This window comes from Eulemur rufifrons, chromosome 1 (assembly GCF_041146395.1).
Source record: "Eulemur rufifrons isolate Redbay chromosome 1, OSU_ERuf_1, whole genome shotgun sequence".
NCBI lineage: Eukaryota > Metazoa > Chordata > Mammalia > Primates > Lemuridae > Eulemur > Eulemur rufifrons.
Genome location: NC_090983.1, coordinates 49,066,304 through 49,083,560, shown reverse-complemented (window position 1 = coordinate 49,083,560; position 17,257 = coordinate 49,066,304). Strand labels below are relative to the sequence as shown.

General features: G+C 37.8%; 1 protein-coding gene across 1 annotated transcript in view; it reads right to left on the bottom strand.

The window, feature by feature from the left end:
- Nucleotides 1-17,257, bottom strand: part of CCDC141 (coiled-coil domain containing 141) — a 158,943-nt gene that overhangs the window by 22,490 nt on the left and 119,196 nt on the right. The window contains exons 12-17 of the mRNA XM_069470241.1: nt 15,808-15,987; nt 10,472-10,651; nt 9,756-9,881; nt 7,776-7,964; nt 6,703-6,882; nt 4,788-4,937 (exon numbers count right to left, since the gene is read on the bottom strand). Coding sequence (XP_069326342.1) covers nt 4,788-4,937; nt 6,703-6,882; nt 7,776-7,964; nt 9,756-9,881; nt 10,472-10,651; nt 15,808-15,987 — 1,005 coding nt within the window. The remainder of the gene's footprint in view (nt 1-4,787; nt 4,938-6,702; nt 6,883-7,775; nt 7,965-9,755; nt 9,882-10,471; nt 10,652-15,807; nt 15,988-17,257) is intronic.

Genomic DNA, 17,257 nt, shown 5'->3' with positions numbered 1-17,257 from the left:
CTCATTTCAGTATGGGAAGGCTGTATATCACCTCCCAGGATGCTGCATTTGAAATCAAGACATCAAAGACTCAAAGTTTAACCCAAATGATTTGCTACAATCATTGATGGTAGAATAGTCAGCCTTAGTGCTGGAGATATTTCAAGACAAAACTTTCCTGGCCTCCTTCCATTTGGCCACCACACCCCTGTCTTCTTGTGCCTGAGGTCAGTCTCGTAGCAGCAGAAAGTGGGGCAACTTGGAAAGAGAAGACAATTGCTCTGTCTTGAATCGTAAGTGGTAGCAGGTCTCAGTAATAAACATTTTGTCTATTCGGCATGTTTTGTGTCTTTACAATATATTTGTTGTTTTATTTGTTTTATTTTCTGGACATTTTAAACCAGCTCTCTATATTCTTCAGGAAGATCCCACAGAGTCACTTTGCAAATATTAAATACCAACATTCTAAAGGATTTTAACCCCATGGGATAGACATTTTCAGAATGAATTGTAATCTCTCCTTGTCTTCTTACACATACCATCCAAATGGACCAATGGCTGTGACTGTGAAGCCTCAGGGGTTTTAATTCTCCCTAGACTCTAAGTTTCCTGAGGACATTTGTATTCTTATGGTCTGGCACACAATAACCACATTAAAGATATTTGTTGAATGAATACAATGTAGTCCTTTTTAAAAAAATGATGAATTTGGATTGTAATTCTGGAAGATAGCTATTGTCTGTGCTATAGCATAGTGCTGTTCCATGGAAATCACATGACTGGTTTATTCAAACTGATAAAAGAGTTTGTGCCCCTGGAACACAGGACTGATACATGGAATATATATATACTAAATCCTTTTCTGCTTTATTCTTGATGGGTAAGATGTTGCTACAGCGGAAAAATTTCAGGGTAAGGTAAAATAATTATCTGAGAGCTTTTGAGTAGAAAATTTCTTTTGAGAAAATGAATACCAACCCAATTCTGTCATTACTATTCTTTCCAGCAAAGTAATTGTTTGTGACCCACAATATGAGCCACTAGTGACAAATTTTCATTAACATCATGTAAATATAAAGGTAATTTTTTTGGTCAGGTTGTAAAAAGAAAACATGCTGGATATTAACTTATTACATTTCTAAATGCAGATGTGTAAAGAATGATGTCCTCCTGTCATGTAATATGACAGAGAATATAAGTATAGCACTTTGTGTATGAACTTATTAATATAACCAGGGAAGAAAATATACAGTGATATTCAACATTCATGCATACAAATGTATCTTTGTGTGAAATGGGTAGGAAAAAAACTCCACAAAATCTGACAGTCTGAAGGCTGTTTTTCTAGTAGGTAGATGTGGAGAAAATTAGGTTTTACAATTTCCTATGTCTTAGTATCAAATTAGAAAAAAAATATTTTTTACACAAAGATAATCAAGGAACAAAACCATCACTCTTTGTCTTTAAGGAACATTTTAAAAATTATGTTTAGAGCACCTCACATTATTTTGTCTTGAGATTTCAAGTTCTTTCCTAAGGGCTTTCAGTATCATTAAGTTGGTGTAAATTAGCTACAGCATAGTCAAGAGAGAAATTTTTGTTGAAATAACCAAGTGAACTGTACTATTATATCAGATCATACAAACATAACAGATATACCAGAAAACAGGGATAGAAGAGGAAAGCATAGAAAAAGGATACATTTCACATGAGAGCATGCAGTGGTTGAAAGGGACTAAAACATGTGAATGGTAAATTCTGAGTTTAGCAAATGACAAGCATGTTGGTGCTCAACAAATGACTCTATGGTCTGAAGCTGACTCCCTGGAACACTGAGCAAAGCTCTGTAGTCCTCTAGCAGAACATTGTTAAAATGAAAATCACGCACAGCTTAGTTTTCTCATCTGAAAAATGAAGATGCTGAACTAGAAATTCTCCAAACTCTATTGTAAGTCAGAGGCTGTGAACTTTCTAGAAGCACTTTGAGCACATTAGAAGCAAGACATTGTGTTTTATTAATAATCAACTTAAAAAATCAAATGCCATGCTTGGTCTAATTCTCTGGCAGCGTATCTGATAGTATTTTTTTACGCAGAAAAAAAATTAGTGGAACATATGGCATTTAATTTTACATAGTGTTTTAAGTACCTAAATCCAAAGACTAACAATGATAATAAATAATAATGTCTAGATATCAAATATTATTACCACTGTGGAAATTGGCCATCTGTTTGTGCTCTGATAGTCACAATATAAACCCCACACACATATCTTTATTTTACTAAGGGGCACTGAAAATATTCCTTTTGATTATTTTTCCATTAGTCTTGTGGTTGGAAAGTCCAGGGTGTGGATGCTACACTCTGAGATGCCAGCTCTATCTCTACAAAAGAAGGAAAGGCGAAAAGGACCCAAGGTTTTCAAAGGTCCTTTAAAGGTGAAACTGTAACTTATATCAAAGATTAATTGGATTAGAAGTGGAAGCAAAAGGGAAGACTATCTCTCTTAATATTTAAGAGCATGCTAAAGTGATATCTGATTCCTAAATCGAACCCACATGTATCTGGTTGCTCATTCCTGACACGGTACAGACAATCCTGGGGCACCCCTGCCATGACTGGAAGGGACATCTGCCCTGCGGGCCACTGGCTGCAAGCACAGGCTCAGCATGAGGCAGACCCTGTAAATAGAACCCCTGCTGAAAGGGCCTGGGCAGGGAGCCCCAGCTCCATAAATGCCACAGCTCTTCAGGGAGATGGAACCGAGCCAGACCGGGCTGGGAGTAACCTTCGCCTGCTCCACTTATGCTTTGGGAAATACAGAGCTGAGCCATCCCTGCAATGACGGAGAATTTTGGAAAGACTAAGGTGCACAAAAAGGAGGAGGAGGAGAAGGGAGAAAAAGGGGGAAGGAGGGACAGAGCAGGGCGGAGGAGAGAAAGGCAGGGGAAGGAAGAAGAAAGAAGATAATTTTGGGGAAAGATTTTTAAAAAAATCATTTCCATGGCCACGAATCCAAATTCTGTAGCCTTGAGAAGATCAATTTGCTCTGATGGTTTTCCCTAACAAGGCCCAGGGGAAGTGTGAGCTGCAGCGCAGGAACCGGAAGCAGCCACTCTACCACGCAGAGGGCAGCTCCACCATGGGGTCCAGCCTGCATGAGAACGTGAGTCTCTGGCCAAAAGTGACTCTGCGGAACACAGACCCGGAGCAGAAACTCCACAGTCTTTAGTCCAAAATGAAATGAAAATGCTTATCAGATGTCAGTTCCTGTGACCCTGCTGAATGGGATCCAAGTGGCCCCTCCTGCTCTCTTTACCTGTCATTTTCCTTCCAGCCGTGGCCCCTCCCGCACCTGCCTGCGGTCTGTACAGTGTGGCCTGCGGGAGGGGCACTTCAGAGCTGGACTGTCATTAAAGCTTAGTTACTTATACTTTAGTCCATGTTTTAATGTTGTTTGATAATATTTGATACTTGCTGGACCTACATTATGTAAACTGGGCATAAGCAAAGTTCAGGGAGGTGTCCACCTCCTCCTCCCCCACCCCCTTTCTAATGGACTTACGGTTTAATGGACACAGAACATTTTGCTCTAAGGCCGGGCGTGGTGGCTCACGCCTGTAATCCTAGCACTCTGGGAGGCCGAGGTGGGCGGATCGTTTGAGCTCAGGAGTTCGAGACCAGCCTGAGCAAGAGCGAGACCCCATCTCTACTAAAAATAGAAAGAAATTATATGGACAGCTAAAAATATATATAGAAAAAATCAGCCGGGCATGGTGGTGCATGCCTGTAGTCCCAGATATTCAGGAGGCTGAGACAGGAGGATCCCTTGAGCTCAGGAGTTTGAGGTTGCTGTGAGCTAGGCTGACGCCACGGCACTCACTCTAGCCTGGGCAACAGAGTGAGACTCTGTCTCAAAAAAAAAAAAAAAAAAAAAAAAAGAACATTTTGCTCTAAATGGAGATAAATCTGGAATTATGGGTACCCTTATGTTCTGCTGTCAACTCCCAGTCAGAATCAGAACGCTTGCTATCCCAGTCTGTAGGGGTGTGTGTCGTGGTGGGTGCCCCCCACCCCAAACGAGTAAGCATTTCGATGGAACGCTTGGCTGGGTGGGTGGTAGCTGTGGTTCAGTGAGCATCTGGGGGTTGGAGATTGGTTACAGTTGAGGGGGAGGAGGTGAAATTACGTATCTGAGGGTGCATGGATGCGGAGGTTCACTTTTATCTGCTGTTTCTTTTTACTCCAAGAGTTGTTTTGCCAGGAAAACCACTCGGTTGGAGTAAATATGAAAGCAGCCACTTGATGTTGGTGATAATACTTTGTAGCCTCCGAAGCAAAGAGTGTGGCTCTTAGCACCCGCTTCACCATGAGTCAATGGTACTTAAATAGAATCTCAGCAGGCTGGAGCTGGCTGCAACGGGTCAGTGTCGCCCATTCCTCTGTGCCCTGCAAAAGCTGTAGCCACTCTGACAAATGACTGCTAGACCGCTTTGAGTGGGAGAAAACAAAACAAAACAATCCCCAAAAGCCAAACAAAAGCAACCCTAAAAACTACCGCATTCTAGGTTTTTCTATGCAGTGACAACATACTGACTTCGAGAAGTTTGGGAGCTTAAAGTTTACTCAAATCTTCAGAGCCCTGAGGCCACCGCCTATAGGATTAAAGGACATGGATGAGACGAATGTGTATGTGTGTGTGTGTGGGCACACACATGTGTGCATACACACATGCACGTGTATGGAGACTGAGACACGTGCTTTAGGGTCAAACAGCTTGTGGCATGTGTCAGTTCTCACACCCCTCACCTCATTTATCTCGTCCCTTGTGGCACAGTACTCCAAGCTGCGGGACAGGGTCTGCTCGTATTCCCCCGCGCTGGCGTGCCAGTTCAGGCTGTCCTCCTCCAGGGTCTCCAGCTGCTGCTGTAGGTTCTTTGCAGAGACATTAGAGCAGCTCTAAAAATGACGGGCAAGTGGAAGTAATGAGGGTAACAGATGAAACAGCAATGACATGAATATGCTATTTACCTGCATTATGAAACTCATAAATGGCACTTTTTAAAAAAAGACATAGGCTCCTGATTTATTTTACCTTAAACACATTTGAATATAATTATTTCAGAAAGAAGCCAGACACCCAACATTACGGGAAAGACATTTCTAGTCTCGAATCTCTAGTTCTGAAGATTTGCTTATCACACCCCACTCCTCAGAGACACCATTCATTATAAGGTATAATTTTTACTTCAAAAGGCATAAAATATGCATTAGAAACATTTGACTTCTCCACTCTAATTTTCCTGTCAACTTAAGCTTAACCTCGGGTTCATTATGCAAGCGTTGCCATCTCCACTCCGCGCTGAGGGGCTGCGGGGGCCAAGGCCAGAGGACGATTGGAGAACAATTTTCACTATCTGCACAAAGGGAGACTTCCTTCTTTTTTCTTTTTAAAGTAAATTTACCAACAAAATAAAACTCTTTAAAAAAAAAAAGTTCTTTCCTGGAAAAAAGTAGATTCTATAAACAGCAATAGATACTTTGAATTTCTGTGTCTTTCAGTTTAAAAAAATAGACTTTAGGTTCACTGCGTTTCTTATAGTGTAGTGGATATCTTAAATGTACTTTAAAATAAAATTGGCCATTATGATTTAATCAATGTTATACATATTGATAGAATAAACATAATCTTTTCTCCTTTCAAATTAGAAATTTGGAGAAGGGTTTTTTAAAAATCAGTGCTTCTGATCTGGAAATACTTCCTTCTCTTTTAGGCTCCTCTTTTGAAGTCTGTCCAGTGGCATAAAGTGGACCCAATGAGCAGTTCCCGGATTTCTGGCTAAAACCGGGAGGCTTGGGCTCCTCCACTGTGGGCTTTTGTGGACAAGGTAGCCAGCTTCTCTGGGCCTCAGAGTTTTCGTCTATAAAATGTGGGTTCTGGCCTGGATGAGCTCTCAGATCTAGAAGGTCTTCCAGGCCTGCAATGCTAAAGCAGCATTGGCCAACAGAAACATCACGTGAACCACACAAATAATTTAAAATTTTCAAGTCATCGTATCGAAAAATAAATAAGATATAGGTAAAATTGATTTTTATAATTTAACCAAATATGTACAAGTATCACCATTTTAACATGTAACCAGTACAAACAATATTAATATGATTTCTATATTAAAAAAAGTCTTTGAAATCTGATATGTATTTCATACTTTGAACATATCTCAATCGTTCAATTTGTCAGAAATATTTGATCTGTATTTAAATTTCATAAGTTTACAGTTTCAAAGTTGATTCCCACACCCAAGTTGTTCCCAGCATAATTAAAAGTTTTCCAATAACTATACTGAAAATCAGTTTTAAAATTTAAATTTAAATAAATTCAAATTAAGTAAAATTAAAAGTTTAGTTCTTTGGTTGCATTGGGCACATTTGAAAGGCAAAAATACTGTCTGCCACACTGGATTACACAGATCTACAATACAAATACTCTTTTTTTAAAAACTTAGCATGAGAATAGAAGCAATTGAACAAAACTTTTATATTAGGATTTTCTATTTAAAATTTTTTTCTTTTGTCATAGGGTAGAAGCTCATCACAAATAACTGCCTCAATGGTTTGACGTATTTTGTAATTTAACATATATTAAACAATCTGCCTTGTTTCTTGCATGTTATAGCCCAAGCCCCAGAATTAAGTGTAAGTGACGGTGCTCAGAGATGCTCACAGGCCCCTGAACTGATGAGATGATGTCCACTCCTAAGGAAAGGGCCAGTTTGTAGAGATGGTCCACGTGTGCCTGCTTTTCCTGAGAGCGACGGAGGTGAATCTGGATCTCATGAGCATCACTCAGTTCCTTCAGCTGCTCTAGAAACTCCAGATCTCTTGATTTGATGAGCTGTCCCAGCTGGAAGTTAGTGCATTAACAATTAACCTGGGTTTTACATGAAGACAGATTTTTTTTAAAGTCTATTTTCTATAACATATTTTACCAGCTGTTCAAAATGCTGCCAAGCCTATCCCTAATTGTCATCATAGCAAATAAATGTTAGAATGCTGCAAATCCAATAGGGTAATTATTGAGCAGCTAATGTTGGCAGTTCTTTTAAAGAAGGAAATACTCTTTTTGGTTATAACCTAAAACCTTAGCAAGATCTAAGCCTGTGATCTGAATAAATCCAGAGACTATTTTAAAGGGATATCCATACACTTCCCCTTTGTGTTTATAGAGACTAACAGCTATGATATTTTTGTAAAAAAGGCAACCAACATATTTACTAAGAACTCCACGATGTCAGGTACTTGAGACACATAAAAATTGAACTTGGTTTCTGCCCTCAGAGAGCTTACACTTGAATTGGGGTGGGGGGCAAAGCTACATATATTAAAAAGTAATTAAAAATCAAGAAACTAAAAATGCAAGATGTGTGGAATAAACAGTGAGGGCTCTAGGGTTTTAGAAGAGAGAGAAATCACTCCAAGTGATGTAGAATTGTTGGAAGGAGATACATGGTTTAGGTAATAGGGCAGAGAGAGAGCGCGAGACCTGTCAGATAACAGCAGCCTGAGAGTCAAGGGCTGATGTCAGGAATCCGGGCACCATCTCTGAGGGACAAAGAAGAGCTCAGTTTGGCTGGAACACAGGGAGGATGGGGCATAGTGAGAGGTAAGTTAGGGGCCAGATTCTGTAAGCTTCTAGTATCAGAATAAGCAATGTGGCCTTATTTATTATACAATAATGAATTTTTAATGTTATAGTTCAAAACTCTGAGTTTTCCAGTCCTCTATTCAGTGTCTTACCTCTTCCCTGACTTGGTGGAAATGCACCACTTTGTACAGGATATTCTCATAGTCTTGGATTCTCTCTTTCTGTTTTTCATGGAGGTGAGTGAGGTCCTTCAGCTGTTGAGACTTCTCTTTCACAGGGGCCCCTCTGACACTTAACTCTTCTGATTCTTTCATAATGTACCGAACCTCGTCTTTCAATTGCTAAACATTGACAGCAGTAAAAGAAATCCAGCTTTTAGAGAGCTTTTCACTTTAACTGACAATAGGAAGGTCTAAGTAATGACTCATTCTCCCATTAAAAAAATACTTACTAAGAGCCCCCACAACCCAAATTTGGGCATTGTGCTAGATGCTAGGGATACAGTGTTCCATGCTCATCTTCTCAGAAATTATTAATTAAAAAATTATGAGCAATGCAAAGACAGTGTTTCCATGTTAGATGGTAAAATGGAGTCATGTATTTCTATGGCACACTGAATGTTCTTGTCATCTGTTAAGTCGATATATTTTAGATACATTTAGATGGTGAAGCCCCATGACCAGCTATGATATTTCATATGGACTAGAATCAGGTGGTGTGGTAAGAGCACCAAGAGCAGATGAGTGTAAAAATACATCAGGGGAACTACTCGTGTACTGTGGTAAAAGAATGAAGAGAATGAAGCACCAGCTGAACAGCTCAGTAGATATGCTGTTTCAAAAGCAGTCATCCCATGAGCTATAAATAGTCACCACATGTAGGGAGGGGTAAGCTGCCTTCCCTTTTATCCAGAATTGTTCAGATATCCCTTATGGCACCCAGATGCTGGAGTAGAACTTGCAAAGTGTGGATAACTTAAAGAGAATGCTACTGTTAATAATTTCAGGGATGGATCTTGTATCAAAAATAAAAGTAATGGAAATGGTTAAAACTAAGGAGATAATTTCCAGAAGAGTGACCTAAAAGGGGTCTTCAGGTTCAAATTAAACACATGGGTGTCAAATATATGCACATCATAGTGACAGAGCTAAAGAAGAGTGGCAATGGTTCCTGATTTAGAGGAACTTACGTATACACGCAGACGTGTGCACAAATGAAATGCAAATAAGCACATACAGGGTATATCAAAGAACTAACATAGACCAGTCGCATTTGCTGAGAGTTTTGCTGTGTGTTACAATGGTGGGTGGGGCGTATATGTATGTGTGTAGCAGGGGTGGTGGTTATATTTTACATCAGTTTTGTCTTAAAGGAAACTACAGTTAGATATTTCCTAAAGGACTCTTCAATCTTCTGATTCTGGAATCCCTTAAAGCTCACACTTACGAAGTCATGACAGATGGAAACACAGGTATCTTAATTTTGCAGCAAACAACAAGAATCCAGGCAGGAAAACAATGTAACTGGCAACCACTATTGGCAGTTGTGCCAAGTTTAGCAGAGGCAGGAGGTGGGGAAATAGGGAATGTGTTAAGCAGTCAGGGGACAGGACCATGACTCATGGTTTTATCTCTCATATCCTGAGGGCTTTCTGAGAGGGTGAATGGACAACACAGCAAAATTCCTGGCATGGTGTGGGAGCCTGGGGTGTGGTAGGTTGGGGCAGTGATATCACAGTGGTCACCTCAGGGACCCAGGGCAGCAGAGCCTCTGTGTCAGAGGTTACCCATTCTTGTTCTGAAATGTCCCAATTTAAAACATGTTTGTACTCCCCAGAAAAAGAATTAGAGTGAATATATGATAAATATATTAATAATTTAATTAATAATGTAAATTAAAATAATCTAAAGTAAGCTATATTTAGGACATTTCGTAGCTCAAATGTCTGTGGATCAGCAAATTCAGAAGAGTGCAGGAAAATAGAAAAATGTGTCCCTCCAGTGATTTTTAGATAAGCAATGCTTTTGTAGGAAAAACAGAAATTCATCGGTCTGTTAAAATTAGTTAGGTAAACTGCAACCAAGCAGTTTTTAAGTTTTTTTCCATTCACCCAAATCCATCCATTTCTTCACCTGGAACTGAGGCTTCATTTCATTCCACTTTTTTCGTAGATCTAAAATGGTCTGGAGGCTCCCTCCAAGGTCAAGTGCGCACACAGGCATAAGGACCTCCTGAAGAAGTTTCAAGTTGTGAGTAGTCTGAAATGAACATCAGATAGTTAGTTGTGCATGTGTTTGCTCTGACACTTCCAGCAAATACGCTATGATCATTCTAGTAATGCAGTGCAGCATCGTCAAACTTTTCAACCCCTGTGAAAACATTCCCGACCTTAAGTGAGCTTGTTTCGAAAACACCAAACAATAAAGGTACAGGTCCTTGGTTTCCCTTATGTCTTTTGGCTTTATTGTGGTAAAGTATACATAAAAAAATTTACCATTTTTAAGTGAACAGACTGAGGCATTAACACAGTCACGCTGTTGTGCAATCACGATCACCACCATCCCTCTCCAGAGCTTTTTCATCATCCCAAACCGAGTCTGTACCCATTTCACAGCAACTCCCCATTCCCTCCGTCCCTCCCCCCGGCCCTGGCAACCTGTATTCTCCTTTCTGTCTCTACTGATTTGACTATAGGCACTCACATAAGTCGAATCACACAAAATTCATCCTTTTGTGTCCGGCTTATTTCACTTAGCATAATGTTTTCAAGGTTCGTTCATGTGGTAGCGTGTCTCAGAATGTCATTCCTTTCTAAGGCTGGGTAACATCCCATTGTTCATTTCCTCACCTTTTTAAGTTGCTCCTTGAATGCGCCCCACTGCTGTTTCACAGGCTTGCCCTCAGTGGCTTTAAGTTGCCACACCATCCGAAGGAGGCTGAGTTCTTCCCTTTCTGCTTTTCGGTTTTCCATGATGTTCTCCATAATGTGCATCTCACTTTTCGCATTTAATATCTCATTCTCTTTTGCCTGTTAAATTAATAATTCATATAAGGGTTTTTCTTTCCCAAGAGATAGAACATTTTTGCATACAATTTTACAAGGTAAACACTTTATCACGGCCAAAGCAGAACGCAGTTCTGATATCCAGACAAGTCTGAATTCCTTGTGTGGAGGCACAGTTAGGCTCTCAGAACCCATGTTCTACGCTGGGACATCAGGTCCCAAGTTCTTCAAGACCCAAATGGTGTTTGAATTCCCACCTAGGGTCTGGTTATTTTCTGGGGTTTGAAGGGTGATTTAATGAGCATGGGGATCCAGAATTTTTGAAGTCAAGGTTTTTCTACTGCATAAGTTTTGAAAAGTACTCCATCTTTTATTTCAACACACTCGTTAGAATAGGATAAAACATCAGTAACAAGGAAGAGGAGGGGGATGGCTGACTGGTTCACAATCTTTTGAACAGTGGTTTTAAACAAGGGGAAATTCAATCGGAGGCAAAAAGATGAGGGGTAAAGAGTGAGACTATGTGCTTTATTTCTGCAGAAACATAAAAAAATGCAGAGGAACATTTATTTGGCAAAACAATGTTTTGTTTTGTTTTTTACTTTGATGGCCAGCCTTTCTCAATAATTCTTCAAATTCTAATGGATTTCTATAATCTCAATGACAGCAATTGATGTATCATAAATATTTAATGGGATATTTTAGATGTAGACCATTTTACTTTTAAATTATCTAAAGGATATTGACGTTTAACGTTTATATTTTTATATTGTTTTAGACATTATAAAGTGAATTGCAAAACATATATAATTGTAGGTCTTAAATGAGATTTCCCCCATGAATTTGAGAATCTTGTAATAAAAGGATATATTCTGTAATTATGATTAACAAAATATAATAGATTATGAAAGATATGAGACAACTATAGCAGGACCCACCCCAAATTATATTTTTTCTCTGTGCTATAAGTAAAGTTAAGGTATCTTTCACATATCTTTGAGAAATTATTAACCCAAATGTAATATATCATATAATTTAATATAAACTTGGAAATTGTAGCATGTCAATGACAACTACAATCAGAAAGGTATGGTGGTCTGAGTGAGGTCTAGAAAAGGGAGGATAGTAGGATTTGCTGATGTTTAGCTAGCAAGATCCAAGAAAAGTGATCTTGTATTTGGCAGACGTAAGTATTTTGGCCACTCAAGAAGATTAAATAGTTTGCCTAAAGTCTAGTTAGTAAACACAATACTCACTTTACTTCTGTGAAGGGCATGGAACATTTTGCCATAACCTAGTCTAAACAGACTACAGAATTATCCATTTTTTGTTTAGATTAATGTACAATGAATGGTTTTCTGACGTCTTGCTTTCCAGATCCCTTGATAACAGGAAAGCTGTATCCCAGATAGCATTCATAGTATTAACCATTATACATTAATAAATTGGCACTTTCAACAAGATGTCTGCCAGAATTTTGGCCTGAATCAGTTTTTCTGATCTTGATGATTTTTAGATGAACTGAAAACATTTTCAATTTCAAGCTTGAAAATATGAGCCACAGCAACTCAATCAAGAGCAGAACACTCAAGTGAATATGCCAGCTGGTCTCTTCCTTCTTAACAACCAAACTGGTCACCACATTTCAATAATGTTTGTTTAAAAACCTAATGGTCCAAAAGATATGATGAGAATTACAAAAATTTCGTATCTCAGAATGTTGCTAAACCAAAAAAGTTAACTATTATGTGGGCTTTAATTTTTATCAATAAGGAGGAACTTATTTATCATTTGACAGTGGTAAAGACCTTGGGGTAAAGTGACCATGTTTATGACATCAAGGTAAAAGACTACCAAGACTTAGTGGTAAAATACACATTATTTCTGGGAATTCTAAACAGGCATTTTAACATCATGATAACCTAAGTTTATTTTGACATAGATACAAAATATAATTTGGAATGGGTTCTTGCTGCACATCTTACAAAATGAAAATCTGACTGGACAATCATAAACATTCTACATAAGCAATGAAGGACTTCTAGGTAGATGGAACAGCTGGTGACAGAGCAGTGCTTCTGCTTAGAACACCTGGTAAAGCTGGATAAAATGCAGAAAGCATCTAACTGAAGGCAGCAGAGAGCTGTTGTGTCAACAAGAACGAGAGAGGCCAAGACTCCAGAAAGGGAAGAATCTGAGAGTGGTGAGCTCAGCTATCACCACTTCGACCCCAGGGCAGTTTCCCAATTCTGTGTGGACAGGAGGCTGATAATTGAGGCTTTCTTGGAACAGAGAAACCAGTAGAGATTTTGGCAGACACTTGGAGGGCTTCAAGCACTGCGATGATCTTCTTCTAAGGACATTGAAAAAATACTGGGGCTATACAGGGCAGTGGATTCAATAGGTCTAAGCAAAAAGCCTCAGAAAAGCAAAGTAGAATTTTTCAGCAGTCTCCCCAAACAAAGATGGGAGTTTGGGACCTGGTGGGAAGTAGAAACTCAGAGAAAGCACCCAGCTCTTGGCTGGGAACTCCAAACCTGAGGGGAAGAGAGTAGACTAAGCCTTGGCAGGGCTACACTGCAGACAGAACCCTGCCGGCTTCTGAGCGGCTTCAGCATCGCCCACCAGGGCCTGCCTAGAGAAAGAAGGGTGACCCTTTCTAGAAGAAGAAAACACCTTCCGGAGACCTCCCGTTTTTTTACACCTAATGTCTGGCATTTGATAAATATTCACTAGTTCTGTCAAAAGACAGGACTACATGACTGGAAACCGAGAGAAAAAGTAGACGATAGAAACAGCTCCAGACACAAATGTTGGAGTTAGCTGATGAGCACTTTAAACACCTAGGATTAATATGGCTCTAGAAAGTACAGGAAAGATGGAGAAAGAGAAGAATTTCATCAGTAATTTAACTCTAATAAATAGAAGAATCAACTGTACATTCCAGAACTGAAAAATTTCTGAAATGAAGTTAGTAATAAAAAGGATAGATTAAAAAAATGCAGTTTAAAAATATTTGAATTCCCTTATGAGTATAAAGTATAAATATATAAAATCAAGAGATGGAAGAAGATATATTGAACCAAATAAAAACATAAAAGATAGATGATAGATAGATACATGGATAATACTTGCTCTAAATATTCCAAATGAAAAATAACTTGATTGTTTTTTAAAATAACACACCCACAAAAATAGAAACATGGGCAAATTGCTTAGCAAGTTTTCTTTGATGCCTAAGGATAGTGTCAGATAAATTAGAACTATTTAATGCATATTTTATTTCCACATAGATTTAATAAGAATGGTCTTCAAACAATAAAAGTTGAAATAAAGAAGATAAAGAAAAAATTGTAGCTCAAAGTAGATGAGGATAGTTAGAATCTAAGTCTTCCAAATGAATTCAGGTGCCAGACTGAGATTAATCACATCCCAGGTACCGAGAAAATTGCAACTGTCAATTATCTTTGAAAATCTACAGAAACTAGAAAGGCCATCAAATTAGAGAAAAGAAAATGCCCCGATTTTCAAAAGGGGGAAAGGATAGACTACACAATTTACAGATTGGCAAGCTTTACACTGAAAACCAGTGCAGTAAGTTCATCACCTATCAAGCACTTTGTGAACATTTTGGAAAGAATGCCTTGATCATTAGGAGTCCATCTGATTTATGTCAAATTATGTTTATGTCACAGATAGGATAGTAGGTAGGTAGAACTTCTTTTGAGCCATTTGAGAAAGTCTCCCAAGATAGACTTAATAAAAAGATTATGAAGTAGTGGTTGAATTAAAGTACTATCGGGAGCATTCATGATTGTTTAAAAGACTGGTTAATCAATAGATTGCTTCATAAATTGAGGTTTCAATCTTCAGTTTAGGCATTTTTAGTAAAGAGCTAATTGCAGCTACAGAAGGCTTACTGTGTCAAATCTACAGAACTAAACCCAGAAGAGATGGCTAACACAGTAGATAGGTTCAAATTAGTTTAACAAGATGGAATCATGGGTGAAGTCTAACAAAATAAAATTAAATAATAATAAATATGCCCACAATTGTATGAAAAAGATAAATAGCTGACACAGATATAATACGGGTGACACCTGCCTTGGCAGAAGCCGCAATAAAAACATTAAAAGAGTTTACTCTATCATAAACTTAATATAAACCAGCAAAGTGACATTATTGTTAAAAAATGTTAGCATAATCTTAGATCTCATTAGTAAAGAATAAAGTCCAGTTTATTGCACTGCAATTGTACTTCACTTTTGGGTTACATTTTATGAATGATTTTGACGAACCATAGACAATCCTGGGAAGGGGGGATCAGGAAAGACAGAGACATGAAGCTACTTTATAAATGACAGAAAGAATTCAAGTATGTCAGGCTGCAGAAAAAACTCAGATTAGACACAGCAACTATTTTTAATGTTGGAAGGGCTTTCATGTATAAGAGAAATTAAATATGAATTCTTTTTGGTCTCTGTGCAGCTATAGAGGGTTAGGGCCAAATATGAAGACAAATTTATTTAACATTAAAAAAAAAGTTTCTTAGCATTTGGCATTTTCCAAAAGTGAAATCAGAAGTTTCATTAGAAAGATACTCAGGGAAGAAATTTATAGGGAACTTCATATGGATGAGAGGTGGATATAAGGATCCTAGAATATTTTACAGATATAACTCAGGATGACTAAAGGATCCTAGAATATTTTACAGATATAAGTCAAGATGACTGAAGGTTAGGGTATATTTCTGAATGCTATGGACCTTCAATATAAAAAAAAATCTGCTATAGTAAGAAATACTTCAAAAGAAGAGTCATCCTAGAAGTTGTCTTTGGCCACTGGAAATTTTCTAAGCACCTTGTTGCATTCTCTTAACATAACCCAGAACTTTGGGGTAGACTTCTGAAAACTCCATGTGATAATAACAATGTTGCATTTGGATTATAGTCACTCTTTCTTCTTAACAGTTAAAATAGGCTTCATGTTATAAATGAACAAGGGCTCTAGGACCAAGTAAACATATAAATGTTGGGCATCAGGACTGGTCTAGGTTAAATGAAGCTAAAAGAACTTGTGAGGCCAGCACTGCTGATTAACAGTTAAGCTTTTGAATTTATGATTTTGACTTTGATGAGTAATCCTTGCAGAAGGTATAATTCATTCAATGTTATTCTCACCATATTTATTAAATAAAGGAACTCAAGCCCTAGGTCTTGAGTTAAAAAACTCTTCTTTAAAAATAGCTGCCATTGCTTCTCAGCTGAGTCAGAACAATACTTGGCTTTAGTATCATCCTCTTCCTTCTGAGGGATTTCAGTTTGATAAAACTCCTTTAGGCTCTGAAACTGCACTTCTACCTAAAATAGGAAAATATAAAAGAGAGTTAGGAGTACTTAAAATCATTTTTTTAAAGAAAAACAACACTAGATTCCAATAAAATCCTAAGTAAAACTTAAAACCACATTTTCAGAATTCTTTAAATAATTATTGAATATTGTCAACTTACTGAAAAGACATAAGAATCTATCTAGATTATTGACAGACAGGACTACTACTGGGCAGTAGATTGAGTTGACAAGTTTATTACACATAAGACCTACTTATTGTAGCCAAAATCATATTTATGAATTATATATTTGTGCATATGTTTTGCAATTTGGGACAATCTATATCAAAGACCAGTGTGGTTTCATTTAAAGTTGAGTTTTATAATTCAGAAGAAAGATACATGTATAGAATCAGGAACCACAAATCAATCAGAAATGTAAATCAGTGAAATATTATTAATAATTAGTAAATCACAATTTACTTCTAATCAGTGATAAACCAGAATAAAAGAATACAAATAATTACTAATTTTCTGCATAAATATTAATATTAAATTGCCTCCATGAGCTAATCTTATTAAGATATATTACTTTGCTTCCCTGAAATTGTATTTTCTCATTGGCTAACCAATGTAAGCAGTACTAGATTATTTTAAATCATTCTCCTTGAGCAGAGTTTATATAAAATCAAATGGGTTTGTAGAAATATAGATTAACATGTAATTAGGTCATGTAGAAGTAACAGAAATTATTTGGCACAAGTTTTTATGCATGTTCAGTAATAGTAATTGCTGATAGGATAAGACTTAAGGAGTTTGTAACTACCAAAAGCAATCTAAACATGGTAAGATATTTCAGGCAATGGTTAGTTACCTTTTAAAGATTTAAACATTATTCTTAATTTAAGTGAACTTAATAGGAGAACCTACAAATAGCTGTCAGAAACAGGAGTTCCCTCTGCATCTCCATATTGCATTTGTTATGCTTCTATGTTTTGCCGATGCTCATTCCCTCAGCCCACAACAATCTTTCCTCAATTTTCTTCTCCTATTTATCCTTCATGTACTAGTTTAAATGCTACTTCCTCTGTGGAACTTTCTAGGATTCTCTAGTAAGCATTAATTGTTTATTTCTCTGGGTACCCCAAAAATAGGTCCACTAGAAAGAGAACCATAAGCAGATTATTGCAAAGCCACATATACACACAATGTTACAGGCACACCGAAGAGAAACCATCAACTCCATAGAGAATAAATGGGGAAGAGCTTCCAAAAGGAAGTGACATTTAATTTGTGTCTTG